Below are 17,439 nucleotides of genomic sequence, written 5' to 3'. Positions count from 1 at the left end.
ACTTCACTCTGAGGAGCAGCCCAGACCAAAGCAGGTAAGATTACAGCCGCCATTTCGAAAGCTATGAATACCTAAAGAAGCGCATTGTTTAACTGTAGCAATGTTTTCAGATCAGCGCAACAATGAAGGCAGTTTTGGTCCTCGCCATCGCAGTGCTCACTGGTAAAGAAGCATCTTTTGTCAATATTTTTGTCTAACCAAAAAAGGTGATATGTTGTTGGCTATATTAACCACAAACCATTTTCTAGGCTGCGATGCCAACCTCTTCTACGCCGATGCCCCCAAGCCCCAAATGGAGGTGCTGACCGATGCCTTCTGGGATTACATCGCTAAGGCCACTGAGACAGCTGACGACACCCTTCAGATGATAAGGAAGTCTCAGCTCGGAGAGGAGATCAAGTAAGATGTGTGATATCGCTTTGTTTCGAGTTCAGTCAGGGTCACTGACTGAAAACAAAGATGAACCCTGCTCACAACAAAAACAATCCACTCCCACTATGTATTTGTTAAACGTTCAGTTTGAGCCCAAATATTGTCTGAATTGCCCATGACCCTGAGCACCACCTCATGTATCATCAGTTGACATTAGTAGCAGACTTTAGTTTCCTTAAAAGGTCTTTGAAATCCCAGATATATCTGTTATGAAGCCTCCCGTTTATGCTGGACAGAGTGATGATTTATTTACCATATGATTTGCTCAAATAATATGTCCTATTACCTGACCCTCTAACCACACAAAGATCTGGATCCCCCTGCCCTACGAGATGCCCCTCAGATTGGGAGCCATTTATTAGCCTGGAAAAATCCAGATTCACCGCTGTACCAGCGTGTGAGTCTGGTAAGACTCTGCATCAACTTGATTTCTAACATACGCAAGCAAACAGGAAGCGGAGTAAACCAATCAGTGAAGGGCAGGGTTTTGCGTTAATATTCAAGAATTATGAATCGCAAAAGTCACTTACTGCTGATGTGTTTTTGGTCATTTACCGCTGACACCGCTCTCCCGGACTCCCTGCTCAGACTGATATCCCCGTGTATAAGATATAGAGAAGGGTATCATTCTGGATGCCAGGCTACCACTTCACAGCCTACTACTTAATAATTACTACGTAATCTGTTGATCAATAGAAAACAGACTGATTACTGAGTAGCGACTGATTGTCGTAATCCTTCCACTTATTCCACTTATTGCATATATTGGTTGCTTCACTAGATGTAAAATGAATAGATACTATACACATTTATAGAAATTACAGGTAGATACTCCAGACCAATGATCAGCCTCTCTTAACCATAACCTTAACTTTTGTTTTACTTGCAGTGCTCGTTTGGAAAAAAGCGCAGACCTTGCCAGCAAATACGCTGTGACCCTACAGGAAAAGCTGTCCCCCGCTGCCCAGGACCTCATGGCAAAGATCACCAGCGAAGCTGACACTCTCCGCAACGTTCTAACCCAGGACCTCAGCTCGGTCCGTGGGCAACTCGAGCCCTTCACCGAACAGATGAAGGTCCAGATCCAGCAGAGGGTGGACAAGCTCAAGCAGGAACTGGCCACTTACGGCGACTCCCTGGACTCGGAGGGTCTGAAGGCCGCCCTGGTTCAGAAGAGCGAGGAGCTCAAGGTCAGCCTGGAGCAGAGCGTCAAAGATCTGCAGGCTCAGCTGGGACCCTACACCGACGACCTCAAAGTGAAGGTGGACCAGCACCTCCAGGACTTCCAGGACAGCGTGGTGCCTGTGAGCGAGAGGGTGCAGGTGGAGCTGAGTCAGCGCGCCCGGCTGGTCAAGCAGATGGTGGCCCCGTACGCCGAAGATCTGAAAGAGAAGCTCGACCCATACGCCCAGGACTTCCACACTCAGCTCATGTCCCTGTACCAGTCCTTTGTCGACTCCAACTAAAGCAGAACATTTAGTCATCCCTACCGTTACCATGGCGCTGGCTCTGCTTGGTCTACCTCTGTTGGAAGCATGATTCCCAAGTGTATGAATTGTACTGTAAAGTAAATGCAAAGGACAGGATATTTATTTCTATTTAGTGCAAGCTATGCTTTAGCAAAGATCTGCACTTCATATGTATAGTTTTTACTGTTTCAAGTTGTTTGTATGTTTTTTAATTGCTCTAAGTTATCAAAATAAAAAGATGAATGCGGGGAAAAAAAATATGTTTTTTTTTTACTTTTGTGGACTTAGAACAAGATGTATTATATTACCCAGTAGCTTCTTACAAAACTACATTTCCTGTGGGTGTATCGTTACCCACATCTCCTCAGGATCTGCCATGTCAGGGCAAGTCCCAAGTCACGCCACCACTTTGCTCTCGGTTTCTATTGACGCAAACTTTTCTTTTTAATGTTTCTTGTCAGCTCTTGTCTTGTACATGGATCTGGTCAAACACAAACTTGGGCAAAGTGCTCTTCATCAGTAAATCAGTGTTTCTCAGACAAGAGTCCTGGTATTTGAGGGTACGCAAGCAATTCAAATATAATTTTATAGTAAAATGGGAGAATGAGTAAAATGAATGAGTTATGGACTGATTTATTATTGCGCTATTTTATCAATGAAATCCTAATATTGATAAATAATTATATAGGAGATGTAATAGGGGAAATAAATAGGAGATTCATGTGGTCACATTGCCATTAATTGACTGCACCCTCGGAGCAAGGGGTACCCGGTTCACAGATGAAAGGCCCAAGGGGTGCGCAAGACCAGTTTAGAATCTCTGTACATAAAGACAAGAGAAAATGATCTCGCCCCTAGTTTGCAGGTAATCAATACTATCATATCTGCTCAATGGAAAAACATGCAACTGACCAGTGAGTTGCTACTGTATGGATTTTACACCACCGAGACTTTGATGTCGACCTCACCTTTTCTCCACTGACGAGGCCAACACCTCCAACGTGGCGGGTCAGAGTCCAGTGACAACGCTACAGGAGCATACGCAAATACTACGCACCAAACATGTTTATTGCCTTAAGGAATGACTGAAATTGAAGCTTATCATTTGTGCTAAAGGGGAGGCTACAAGAATGTGACTTTATGTTTTTACTGTACTGTAGGCAAGTGAAGTAATCTGTGTAAGATTACGACTTCAGAGAACAGGCCGCAGACCCATTTTCAGAAGTAAACAAGGCAAAAGTTAAAAGAAACCCAGAATGTACAAGGCATTCTTTATATAATCACGCACAGTTTAATTTAATCCTTATTTTGTTTAATGGTTGTTCATTATTAATTCTCTAGCTGTTCAAAGTTGCATTTAAAGCTAGTTTTTGTTTCTGGTTGAATGTTGAGTCATTATTTGGTCATTATTGTGTGCAGTTTGTCTATAAACTTTAGGGAGTCTTTTTCTCCTTTTAAACATGTATTAAAACCTATGTATTTTTGCCAGATTTGGTCAGACCAAGATAGAAAGATGTTTTCTGAAGTTATAGATTGTGAGAAAAGTTACAATAATGTTGACAACATGCAGAATATGAAGACGTGAATCTCTCCATTGTTACATCCTCATTTATCTTATCTTTTAAAGGAGTCAGCGTTTGGTGAAACCTGACTCTTCTTACAGAGCTGATGGAGCCTTAAATGCACATTTAACCCCACATGTTCAAGCCACAGCCTGTTGATGTGTCTGATTAGCACATGAGCAGCAGGGAGCATCATTCACGCTGCATTATCAGTCAAAACAACCAGAGGCTTTTGTGGAGCAGTGATCAGCAGCATCATCGGTCTTTGGGGGTTACGGGGGCACCCGGGAGGCTCAGAACATGCCCTTTCTTGTGCAGTGAAGTGAGAGGGCAGAGATGGGCTGTTGTTTTGATGTAGATTAGGCGTAGAGACGGGACAGCAGAGGTCTGGTGTGATAAGCAGACCAGTGCCTGGGGCTCACAGCAGGAGGCATGTCCCAGGACCTTGGGTCACCTTAATCCCCCATGGCTCGGGGTCTGTTTGTTTTGCAGGTCGAGTGAGAGCTGTGAGCTGTACTGAAGTAGTGGCCAACATGCTAAACAAAACAAATATATATATATATAAGCTTCAGAGAGGGATTTTAACATATGTTTAAGTATTTCCCAACTTGAAAACACAGGAAAAAAGTTCAGATGTGTTGGTGCAAAATCTATTGGGAAATATAAGTCTGACTTTAGCCAATCATTAAATTCATCAAGGTAAACTACAACAAGTGGCACAAAACTCAGTGATTTAAAGAAACATGTTGTTTAGAGCATTGTTGTATTGTTGGCAGGAGAGATTAGCTTTGTATTGATAAAAAAAAAAAATACACAGAAATACCTGTAACACCTTAGTGGAGTCAAAGAAAAGGTTATTTCTTTAGAATGCTTACATTCAAGCCAGTAAAATGTTCCCTTGTTTCTTTTCTTTCTTTTTTTTTTTTTTTCCAGAAAAAAAAAAAAAATCTTGTGACAAACTCCACCGTCCACAGGTCTAAGGATATTACTAAGTTATACTGACATCCAGTGGCCGAAATGAAAAAGTGCAAAAAAGAAGGCGGATTAGTTTCTGAACTATGCTGCTGTTTTCAACTGGTGATAGTAAAGATTTGAGATTTTGAAATGTGTATTTGTTATTCTAGGCACATCTTCATCCTTCTGTTGCTGGATGAACAGATAAAGAGGAAGTGATAATGGAGTGAATGTATAATTGTCTCATCTAAATGTCTGTGAACGGCGCTGTTTGAATAAAGTTCTTCTTTTTGTGTACAGCATGTTGTTCAAATGGTTCCAAATAATAGACATTGAAAATAATAGCAAAAAAACAACAACTATGTATCAATGAAATCATGCCTCAGAGCAGCTGTGCATTAGGTGAATGTAAAGGCATCTGAAAATGAAAGATACACAATACAAATATAATCTATATTTTGAAAACTTATTTTCAAGGTCAGACCTTGAGTATGCTGTAAAACCAGTAGAGGAACTGTAAGCCAATAGTCAAATTTTCTGTCCTTTGTTGGTGTCAGTGGAATGAAAATGTGCAGGTTACAGTATGTGCTAGAGGGCGATGTGCCTCCCACTCCTGATTTTGCATGACATTCTGAAGTCATTTTTGTAACTCAGTAAGAAGTGGTAGAAAAGCAAAGCAGAAAATAAAATTCATAGTCTCAAAATGTATGTTTTTTTATTTTGACTTTTTCCATGGAAGCATTTACACCCGTCTCTTATCTCTTTATCCGCAGTAAGGTGGCGCTGCGGTCGCTCTTGGGTTTGTGATACCTTTCTATGCTGCATGTTCACCCCATGTCCATGATGGTTTCTCATCTCTCCTACCACTCAAAACATGTATAATAGCCAGAATGAATGAGAATGTGCTTGTGAGTGACGAGACAACAGATGGAAATCAGCCCATGGGTAGAATCCAATAGATAAATTACATATTTACAAATGAAAAAGAACGTGTTTTGGGCATATTGCGTTATGTGTTTCTTTTGTCCTGGCCCTCACAGATGAAGTCCTGGCCCTCACAGATGAAGTCCTGGCCCTCACAGATGAAGTCCTGGCCCTCATAGGTGAAGAACTTTTATTTGCATATTATACACAGTCTTCCCCATTTTCCTCATTGTTGTCTTTTGCAAGAGGTTGCAGGATAGGGAAGAACAAAATAAATTGTATCGTTTGGGAAATAGACTAAATATTGAATTGCTTTATTTAAACATTGAGCACTAGCCTTGCCTTTTTGGTACTATATATACTGTGTGTATTCACCAATAATTATCCTTATTGGGTTGTTTTTCAGTTAAAGGCTGAATCCTGCAGGTTTGGATCAATGTGTGTTGTTATTCTTTGCACTGCTGTACAACGTGAGAAAGGTTCAGAGCTGACGTTCACCATGTGACACGGTGTCAGAAGCAGAAACCAGCTTAAACCAGCTGCAAAAGCTGAAAGAGTGGGTGAGCAGACACTATGGGAAACAAGTTACCTAACTAGCAGCGCTGCACTGTATTGACAGAATGGTACGAAGTATAACCCAAACAATACAATCTCAGGCGGCTGCACTTGTCAGCTACTATTGTGAGCCCGACGGCCTTGTCATCACTGTGTGACCATACCTGCAGATTCTTCCAGCACACTTGCAATGTTACATAACAGGGAGTCACATTTAAGGTTTTTGAGACAAATGATCAATTGCTTTTGTTACACTTCAGTAGATCAGATAGACTTCGTTCATCCATCAACTTCAGAGCCACAATCACAATCTATTTTTATGCCAAAGTCACATTTTATCTTTGCAACTGTGAGAGGAATCAAGAGATCCCACACATTTTAGAAGCCTATTAAGTCTTTTTTTTATTCTTTAAGACTGATTTAGCGCAGTATGAGGCTAGAAGACACAGTTACTCCCAATGTACTTCATGACCTAGCAATATTTTTGTGGGATTTTTGTGTTGTCCAAAATGATTACCCTTCTCAACCATTCTTTTCCAGCAGTGTGAATTTTGTCAACTAAAATATTTCTTCATGCTTTTAGTCAAAGTAATATTTTCGCTATAATTAGACTAAAACTAAAGTAAAAGTTGTTTATGAGACTAAAACTATGAATAAAATCTCCAGATTCTCTGTCAATTAAATTATAACATTTCAACCTGGATAGACTCAAACAGACAAAAGCAGCGATTAGGAAGATTTATTGACGTATCTTAGTTTTGGCGATCAGACCTTGGTGGTAGACATCGATGTATGTGTGAAAGTCAGTATGGATGAACAGCTTGGACTTAGGGATGTCTTCCCCGGAGCCTGGACACTGTTGGTGGTATAGGAGACCCGTGAAAGATGCAGCAGGTAGAAGCCATGGACAGAATGTGGAGACAGTGCGGAGGTGGGTCGCAGCACAGCTGGGAAGCGAAGGAACCATGATTGCTGGGACTTAAAAGCGGGACCGAGGGCGATGATTGGTTGGAGGTAGTTTTGCTGGAATTAGTCCACCAGGTTGAATTAACGACTAGGCTTCATAATAAAAATGAAAAGAAGAGACTAAAATCATCCAAACTTCCAGTGTTGGAAAGACCCTCATACTGCCGAAGGAACAGCTTTGTTCTAAATCTAAAGATGACGAAATCAATCTTAGACGACTCAATCTTGACTAAAGCTAAATTAAGATCTTTTGTCAAAATGAACACAGTTTTACAGTGGCAAAGCATTCATTGCCTACTGAAGCTGTCCCCTGATTCTCGGGGAGTATGTCAGGCCCTTTGTTAATGACCGAAGCAGCATGGCATCAGTTCTGTTCATTACCTTTCCAGGATTTCTTGGTGCTGCCTGGGGCTCGAGGGGTCTATTGTGGGAACCACAGAACCTTGTCAGCTGTTTGTGGATTCATCAAATCAGGAAGTTCACTGTGCGCTGGGACCGTTTACAAACCAAGGTGAAGCAACTGTCTCAACGCCTCCTGAGGCCATAGTTGTTGATCAGAAACATGTTGAGGACGTCAAGGGGCTGCTTCCTTGGACTGTTGTGGTGAAGAGAAATTCTTCATTTACTGGTTATTATATTCTGGGTTATCACAAGGACAAGACCTCAGAAAAAAATGTCTTTTGTCAATATGGCTGAACAAATGGAGGAGCTCAGATTAGACCCAAGCGTCTGTGTCGAAGGCCTATATGCTTGGGCCTCTGCTCCGCTCTGTTTTCCAGGTTGATGATCATGGATGCTGAGATAAGAACAAGGATGTTGGATCAAGATGGGACTTGACCAAGGCCACAAAAGGTTCATGGGTTTCATTTTCATTTTTCTTTTTCTTTTTTTTAATCTTAACCCCCACCTGAACCAAGCACTTTTTCTCCAGTTAGGCTTTACCCAGATTTAAAATCTTCTTGGAATGAAAATTAGACAAAAACAAGGATGAAACAGTGACAGAAATGCAGAGCCGTGGGAAGACATTTTAGTTAGGGGGTGCTGAGGGACCAAATGTACCCCCCAAAACGCTTTTTCATTTCATATTTGCTATTAATTAGTATTGCCTGCAGTTCGCAAACTATCCACCAGGGGGTGCTGCAAAGTCTTCAGCACCCTGGGTTCTGGCCTTGCAGAAATGTGTGACAAATAAAACAAATTTCAAAAAAGTGGCGACAATGTAGCGACAACACGAGGAAAAAGCTCCGTTTCGATGAGTTTTGTAGGTCTTAGCTTTTGAATGAGCCGCTACACTGGCCTATAGGCTGTAAACTTTTGGATTGGGGTAAAGCTTAACTAGAGAAAAACACTAGTTGGTTAACACCTTTTAGTGGGTTACATTGGGTTCAATTTAGTTCTGCAACAGCTTGATTATAATTCTGATCACTTTGCATCCTTCTCACAATAACCACTGCATCAAACCCTCCACCCGATCATCTGAATGCCCATAATGCACAGAAAAGCCATATCACAAAGCACATCTTGTTTGCTTATCTGTATTGTGCACAAAGTATGAGATTCTTCATTATTCCACTGAAGGTTGGGTAGTTCGGAATTCATCTACTGTACATACTTTACATTGTGAATGTGTCATCAGCCCCAAACATGATAATAGATACATTCTGGAAGACACAAAGCATGTGACGACGTCTGAGGGCCATGTCTTCACTCCATTGTGTTCTAACTGTATTTAAAGCGGACCAAGACTTAACTCCATAGATGCGTCAGCTTCAACAACATGCACTGAAGGTCAGAATCATATAAGACTGAAGGTAAATGTAATTATACTTTGTGAATTTGGCTTCATTGTGTGTGTTTTTGTGCTCATGTTTTATGTTTTCGCATTAAGATGAAGCGCTACCTCGGCCTCCTGCTTCTTGTGCTCAACCCAGCCCTGGCATCCACTCTGTCCATTAAACAAGTCAGTATTTAGTTTGTTAAGTATAATGTATTAACAACCATATTATAATTATAATAATGTTTTTCCAGAAAACAAAAGAGACAGATCCAGATATAATAGGTGAGTTGATTTGATTCATTTATTTATTTAGTCATATTTGTTCAATCAAACGTAATTTATTTTCATTTCTAGACATTGGCGAGGACAAGGACATCACTGAAATAAACAAGGGTTGAGTACTGATTTTTATACACAATATAAAAACAAATATTTTTTTTAGACAATTGTGAAATGATAACAATGGTTTTTCTCTCATTCCAGACTTAGGAGATGATATTATTGTGGTGAGTGTGAGATGTTCAGTTGTTCAAACTGTTTCAACAAGAGGCATTACAGTTTGAGCGTTGATCTTTAAATGTGATTATATTTAGCCCGAGGGCATCCAGAGAAGTGCCGTGAATAACCCACAGGATCTCTGGACCCTTCCAGTGCCATATGTTTTGGATGAAAGCCTGGGTAAATAGGCTAATGTTTTTGGACAAAATAAACCCCTCTGCATACATTTGTTCATATGTGATTTTTTTGTTTGTTTGTTTTTTCCCCCCAACATGACAACGCCAGAGTTAAATGCAAAAGGAGTCACCCTGAGATCCTTGGACCAGTTCAGACTGAAATCGTGCATTGACTTTAAAACCAAGGACAAAGAAGAGTACTACTTATCTGTCGAAAAACGGAGAGGGTAGATGCCACACACTAATATGTTGTTGATGTGAATTGGGATGTATAGATTGACCTGAACTGACCATAATATGAACTCTAGGTGTTACTCGTATATTGGACGGAGCTTTCCAGGTGGACAGACACTCTCCATCGGGTCTTACTGTGACACTAATGCTGTAGTGGAACACGAGTTCCTCCATGCCCTTGGCTTCAACCATGAACAGTCCAGATACGACCGTGATGAACATGTCATCATTCAGTTTCAAAACATCGAGCAAGGTCACCATGTTTTAATTATTATCAAACTACACTTAAATATCATTATACACAGACAGATAAGATGAACAACAACTATGATGTGTGTTTCAATCCTCAGTCATACGGATCAAAGTAGCCACAAAGTTGCAATTGTTCAAAATACATAAGAAAAGTAAAAATAAATAAGCTTCTACAAAGGAATTACTTTGCTGTCATCTCTTGTAGGTTTGAAGAATAACTTTCTAAAAAAGGATGAAGAGTTCAGCACCACCAACGGGGTGCCTTATGACTACATGTCTGTGATGCACTACGGCGCCAATGCATTCAGCAATGGAAACGGCTCAACAATCATCACCAAAAACCCAGCTTTCCAGGACGTTATTGGCCAGAGGCTGGAAATGAGCCCCAGTGATGTGCTGGAGCTGAATCTCCTCTACAAATGCAGTAAGCAGTGGCTGTGGATACTGGGTACTAAACTCAGAACATAATTAATATAGCACTTTTGTTTTTATCAATGTATCCAGACTCCAGCGTTTCTTTCCTGATGCACTGCAGCTTCTCCAACATGTCGACGTGTGGAGTGAGCCGCTGTTCTCAGGGAGGCAGGGGCTGGGAGAATGTAACAAAAGCCCCCGGAGGTCCATCCACAGACCGCACTAATCTTATGAGCAACAGCCAACTGCAAGGTAATAGGAGTGTAAAAACATAAAGTGATCCTGCCAAATCTGTGTATACTTACTTATTTTTATGCATTTGAATTACAGTTCAAGCTCCCAGCAGTTTTATGCATGCAAGTACAGCCTTTGGTCAACAGGGGGCGTCAGCCTGGCTAGAGACTAAGAGAATGGCCCCCAGTAGACCCTGCCCCGTACAGTGTCTGCAGTTTTACTACTTTCACAGTGGAAGCGAGTCCGACCAACTCAACATCTGGATCAGAGAGTTTCAGGATGAGAAGGACACGACTGGTCTGAGCCGGATGGTGGGACAGATAACGGGTATGTATGTTGTGCTCCAGTAAAGACAACGCTATGGCCAATATAAGCAAAACATTATGAAGAAAACTAAATGCTTAGAGGGAACTGGGAATATATTATGAAGCAATGGGTGAGCATGGAATTAAAGCGTTCTACATGCATGGACCAATGGGAAAAACTGTAAATGTTTAGTGCATTAACCTCTTAACCCCCACCTGAACCGAGCCCATTTTCTCCAGTTTGGCTTTACCCAATTCTAAACTCGTCTAAACTGATCTATTTCCTTGTGTTGTTGCCTTGTTGTCGCAGCCTTTTATTGACATATGTTTTTTATTGCAAATGTGTTTTTTGTCACACATTTGAATCCGTTTTTCATTTGCTTTTTGTCACTTTTTTGTCACTTTTTTGTTGCTCTTTTGTGGCATTTGTTTGTTGCATTTTTGTCACCTTTACATTGCTTTTTTTTGTCCCTTTTTGTCATATTTTTGTCACTTTTCTGTTATTCTTTGGTTGCCTTCTTGTCACTTTGTCATCATGCTTTTGTTGCGTTTTCATCCTCGTTCTCGACTCATTTTTGTTGCTATTTTGACACTTTTTCCAAGAAGCTTTTAGAGATGTGTTCAATCCGAACTGGAGAAAACGTGCCCGGTTCAGGTTGGGGGTTAAGAGCAGGGGCGGATCTAAAAAAAAAAAAAAAAGCAGGGTCAGGGATCATTTCTGGGGTGGCAACCCATTTTACAATGTCGAATGTTTATAGCGGGGGTACGCAAGTTTTGTTTGAGCGCAAGGCAATTTTTTCTGTTTCGATGCAGACTGATCCTCCCAAATTATATAAAAAAAAAAAAAAAAGCAGAAGACATCATATGACATCAATGGGGTGGCATACCTTTACTAGGTGTGCCACCCCAGTAGATCTGCCCCTGGCTAGGAGGTTAAACATTTCTTGGTTGCCTACCATAGGTCTTCCATGCAAAGGTGCGACAGATCACTCAAATGACGAGCTAGCCTACCAAAAATCCCATTGCTAAAGGAGGTAATGACTCTGACAGTAGCTTAAGTCAGGCATTATGTTGAACAATGCCTTAAAATGGATTTCTTGTGTCGGTGTTTAAAAGCACATTAGGAGAACAGACGGTCTCAGTTGTTGTGCCTCATTTGTCTGTAAACTAATGAAAAAACACTTTCCAGGTCAAAGAACTGCCCACTGGAAGTACCACCATGTGTCTCTCAGTGCCACAAAGGCCTTCAAGGTGGAGTTCGAGGCCCGAAAAGGAGCGGGAAGCTCTTCAGGCGGCTTCTCAATTGACGACATCAACCTGTCCGAGCTGGAGTGTCCACATGTGGCTATTCAGATTGATGATTTCGAGAGGGTCATGGAATCCAGCGATTATGGGACAACCATTTATAGCCCAACCCAGTACACGGATGACGGCTATGCTTTTAGAGTGGCTGCCATGCTCGACCGAACCTACGTTGGGTTGCTGATTCAACTAGTGGAGGGGGAAGATGACGAACGACTAAAGTGGCCCCTCTTAAACAGACAGGTCACCTTTCAAGCGGTCGATCAAAATCCCAACATTCAACTCCAGATGACCAAACAGAGAAGCACGACCAGTGATTCCAGCCACATAATGTACAATGGTGAGAGTCACAAATACCACTACACACTTAGGCTAGAATATTGGTTCTCAAACTTTTCACACCAAGTACCACCTCATGAAATATCTGACTATCCAAGTAAACTGGATCCAAAAGGAAATATGGTACAAACTGTAAACCAAAAAGAAAGAATGCATAACTAAAACATATATTAAATCATCAATCATCATCAATTCTGACTTCTTGACCATGAAAACTACCTGAAAAGTATCATCAACCATGGTGCATGTTTCACAGTTTGAGATCCACTGCACTGAGTGAACTGATGCATTTCAGCATAAGATGGATAACAATGCTTTGTGATTTTACTTTGTTTTTTTGACACTTAGACACCACTGTTTGGGACAATCCCCGAACATTTAACAGGAAAGAGGTGGATGAGGACGGCCAGGAAATTTTTGTTGGTCCGCTGATCGGCAGAACATATTTTATAACTTTGGATGAATTAAAACAGAGAGATTTCCTTAAGGGAGGGAGCGCGGTTTTTGCTTTCAGTTTCCAAGGTAGGTGCACATTGAACAAATGCATAAACAAAACAACAAAAGCACAAAACATGTCAAAATTTAATCAATATTGATTTTCAGACATAACTCCTCTCGTGAGTGGAAGTTCTCTACCATGTGCTCTGCCATCTAAAGTGAATATACCGTCCATCAAGACATCCAGGGATCCATGTTCCAGGTAAACGATCTCTTGAATGAAACACAATAAAGGCATTGCTGTTGCTAGTAACTCCTCAATAACCCACCCACCTATGAGTTATGGTTATTTCCATAGATACAAACCAATAGAATCAGTACGGAGATATTGCACAAACATCCAGGCAGCTACTGTGAAAATACTCATAGACTGCCAAAATGTTGACAATAAACACGTTTTCTGAAACACGTGGGTAAATCCTACTTTTGATTTCAAATTAATAACAGCGTTAAAGTCAAAAGCATCCAAATCAATCAAAAGCAATATTGCCAAGCTTTGCCAAGACTCTCCGGGGTCAAGAGTGCAGAAACAACTGCAACTTTCAGAGGCGAAGAAAACTCTCAATATGCCATATGCAATCATTTGGGCGCAGTAAAGAACGCAAAGACCAAGATGAAACAATGTAGTAAAAGTACTACATTATAGCTATTTTTTGCACAGATTCCAAACCACCACCTTTGCCCCACCACCAAAAACAACTTCGGAAGCAACAGCTAGGACAACATCACCTGAAACAAAAGCACCCACTGACATGACGACTGGTGACAGGTACTTTCATGTCTAATCGTCCTATGCCGTTCACACAGAGACATAATGTAAGTAGCCTGAAATCAACTCTGTCAGCTCACTCTTCTGGGTTGAAACATTTAAAACCTAGTCATCTTTATTTTAGTTGTTGTCTGTACTTACTAATCAGTACAAAATACATAATTGCAATAATTTATGATTATTATATCTTCAAATTATCTTGCAACCCAGCTGTGGTTCCCGATGCAAATTTGAAAACCCCTCAACATAATGATAAGGTTCTATCTGACATGAGTTATTCATATGTTCTTGTTCCAGGACGCCTTGTAGAGCTTGTGCAGTTTTGAGGTGTATATAAAAAGAAAAATACATTACCATATCTATTTTGTTCTATGAGTGGTCAAAACTTTAAACTTACTTATTCCAGTTCTTACTCAAAACAGCAGCGAGAACCTGACGATTTCAAGGGAACGAATTAGTAATATATTTATTTACTTAACCTTGTCATAATGTTCTAGTTTTAATAATCCTGGATTCATTTCTAAGAAAATAAATAAAGCTTTGCGACCATATTATGTCAATTAAATTGTGTTTGTGCTTCACTTTCTGTTCCAGAGTAGAATTGTATTCTTCGTGTACATTTTGATTGTATGGCGTATTGTTTGTGTATGTGCAGAATAACAACCACGTATCCACCTCCTTCAACAACCACCACCACCACCACCACAACATCCACTGCAACATCCACTAGAACAACAACCACTGCAACATCCACTAGAACAACAACCACTGCAACATCCACTAGAACAACAACTACAGCAACGACGACCTCTCCGGAAATGACCACTGACGATGACAGGTAAACATACAGAGTAATGTACTGTATACTGTATTTCCTTTATGTTCAGCCAGTTTTCAACCATTTGTTTGTTGTTTTTCTGCCGCAGCATTTTTGGAAATGCTCCAGGTCTGGTGTATTCAGCCCTTCTCATCATCTTCTCAACTCTCCTGCTTTTGTTACATTGAGTTCACTGAATGTTGAAAGAAAACTTCCAAATGAGCACTTCACTTTTCCCAACTTCAAATTTTTGCAGCTGGAATATACCATACTTGCTGAAATGTATAAAGAATCACACTATGTACACATATATGACAGTGACTTTTGTAATCTGGTGGTGGGAACAACCAAGTGTTGAATTTTATACTTTTTTTTTTACCTTGATACATTGATACCTGTAACTGAATTTTGTAATTTGTAATAACTTGTACATATGTAGTGCATACACTATATAAAAATGGGTATGTTATGTAGTTTGAAGGTACATAATGTAATAAGACATGGAGCCTTAGAGGGTTAGAGTTTTGGTCTTATGTCTTATTACACTCTTTAACTCCAAACTACAAATACATATCATTCCTTTGTCAGCACAAGTCATTACACCTGGTTACACAGCCCATGCCATTGTACTTTGGTCGGTATAAGGTATCAAAGGTAGTGTAAAATAAAGTGTTGCCTTTTTTCTATCCAGCTTTGAGATCATTTCATTGTACTTTAAATAAAGCCTACTTTTTTTTTAAGCATTCTAAAAAGCTTTTGTCGTTTTTCTTGCATGGACCCACCTCAAAAGTGCGTGTTTCTCTGACAGGTGATGAAAACAGGTTGGACTCCATTTGTGTGACCAAGTTCAAGTCTCATACACACAGTTAGATGAACATGAGGGAAAATAAAAGCAGTCAGTACAGACACATGGGAATTAAAGGAAGTTTAAATAGATAGCCTCGTTCTCGTTTCTTCAAATCGCCAAGTATGACTGCTAGCTCGCAGAACCCTATTAAAGTAGGGTCATTTCTCACTCTTATTTCGGTTGTGCTGCGGCACCGGAAAAAAGTGCTCATGTAGGTCTAATGAGGTCATTTCCAACTTCATCAATGTGGCCGAGTGAATTGAATAGAAGCCATACACACTCTGAGCATAAAATGTACCGTTTTGGGCATCAAACTTGAGGCTTGTAATATTTTGTGGCCTACACTGCTATCTCCCTGTGTGCTGGGAAAATAACAGCAAACTGAATGCTTCATTGCTGGTCCTTACATTAAGATGGTCTGTTAACTCATGATTGAAATGGGCATTTTCACAACATTTCTCTTTTGGACACAGATTTAATAATTTCTTTACTTAACCCTCTTTTCTGTGCACAGTAACAAACTGTAACCTGCAATTATATAAAAACTGAGAATGTTGAAAGACTGTTGAAAACAGGTTTGGAAGAATGCTGAGGTGCATGAACGTATATAAGGAACCCGTGACTCTTGTCTCCCAGCTTCATCCTGGCTTGAAAACGTAAAATTTCGTAGCGAATGAATTTCTGACTAATTTGAAACAATTGGTTGCTTTCATCACTTTTATCAGAGCCCATCATGAAGGAAAAAGTGCTTCTTTTGCTTTGGGCAAGCTTAGTGGTTTCATCAGGACAAAATCAAGTAGGTTTTCACATTTGTTCCATTTTGTTTTTATATTTGTTGATTTGTTTAGTTAAATGGAGCGATGCAATTGCTTAAAAGCCTACAAATGTTAATGCTTATTGTATTTTTTCTTCAATCGTCTGAAGAGGGACAAAGATAAAGTGGGTAAGTAATCAAAGTAGCGATGTGTTTAGGAATGACATGTATTACTTGAATAAAGGCATTTTTTGTTTTGTTTTTCAAGATATTGGAAAAATGAGGTCAATCCCGGAGATCAACAAAGGTACGAGTCAAAATGAATGATATTATTAAAAAACACACACACATGTAACACACTTTCCACTTTCTAATTATTCTCCAGGGCGCGATGATATACTACAGAAGGTGAGTTCCTAGTTCTCAGGTCGATCAGTCTTTGAGATTTGAATTTGCATTTAATATTTGTCATTGGAACTGCTCAAGCCCGAGGCCAGTCCTCAAAGGGGCGCCGTTGTGAACGAAGGCCGACTTTGGAAACCTCCAGTGCCATACTTTTTTGACGGAAGCCTTGGTAATGTTTTGCAATTATTTTCTGATGTTAGATTTTGAGAGTTTTGAAAGACATAAAGTAGATCATTATTACAGGGATGAATACCAAAGGGGTCGCCTTGAGAGCACTGGACCAGCTCAGACTGAAGTCGTGTGTTGACTTCAGACCATGGAACAATGACACAGAGTATATAAATATCTTTAAAGGAGACGGGTATGTACTGCAAATGCATCACGGCGGTGCAGCAGCGACTTCATGTTATCTCTCACAGGTGTTGGTCTGAAGTTGGAAGAGGCGTAGATGAACAACCGTTGTCCCTGGGAGAAGACTGCGACACAAACTACATTGCTGAACATGAGTTTCTCCATGCGCTGGGCTTTCAACATGAACATACACGATACGACAGAGATGACTATGTTTCTATCAACTTCACTAATGTGCAAGAAGGTAAGGTTCATCGCATATTGTTATATAATGAGGAGAGAAAGAAAGGACAGCAGGATAAACTGTTGTTGGTTATCAGCCTGTCAAACGTTTCGGGTCTCTCCGTTCTTCAGTGTCAGGCAAACACTATATGCAACCATGGCCCCAAATGTATCCACCCACTTCTCAATAGATTGACACTGATGCGTATGTGAACCAACATGAAAGAAAAAAATAATGATCTATAAACAATATTAAAAAGCAGTTAAACAGAATTTCCCCATTGAGTCCATTAGGAAACGTAGTATCTAATTGATGTATCCGAAAACATTCCCTTCTCAGTAAGAGGTTGTCTCTGTCCCCGCCCCTTTTTGGCATAGCCACT

General features: G+C 40.4%; 2 protein-coding genes across 2 annotated transcripts; both read left to right on the top strand.

Moving 5' to 3' along the window:
• Positions 1–4: 4 nt before the first annotated feature.
• On the top strand, positions 5–2,037 carry LOC306966503 (uncharacterized protein). The gene is made up of 4 exons (XM_079561273.1): positions 5–34; positions 111–162; positions 249–399; positions 1,322–2,037. The coding sequence occupies exons 2-4, from the start codon at positions 123–125 to the stop codon at positions 1,896–1,898; spliced, it is 768 nt and encodes a 255-aa protein (XP_079417399.1). The 5' UTR covers positions 5–34; positions 111–122; the 3' UTR covers positions 1,899–2,037.
• Positions 2,038–5,307: 3,270 nt separating this feature from the next.
• On the top strand, positions 5,308–14,390 carry LOC306966058 (meprin A subunit beta-like; the record flags this gene model as incomplete). Its single annotated transcript, XM_079560692.1, has 15 exons — positions 5,308–5,362; positions 5,458–5,520; positions 8,994–9,032; positions 9,123–9,145; positions 9,233–9,317; positions 9,423–9,540; positions 9,622–9,800; positions 10,005–10,247; positions 10,304–10,465; positions 10,544–10,774; positions 11,942–12,394; positions 12,742–12,915; positions 12,997–13,093; positions 13,190–13,208; positions 14,316–14,390. The coding sequence occupies 15 exons, from the start codon at positions 5,308–5,310 to the stop codon at positions 14,388–14,390; spliced, it is 2,016 nt and encodes a 671-aa protein (XP_079416818.1).
• Positions 14,391–17,439: the final 3,049 nt, after the last annotated feature.

The sequence above is a fragment of the Gobius niger genome (assembly GCF_951799975.1).
Source record: "Gobius niger genome assembly, chromosome: 8".
NCBI classification, from domain to species: domain Eukaryota; kingdom Metazoa; phylum Chordata; class Actinopteri; order Gobiiformes; family Gobiidae; genus Gobius; species Gobius niger.
The sequence above is the reverse complement of the archived record's forward strand: the minus strand, read 5'-3'. Positions and strand labels throughout refer to the sequence as shown.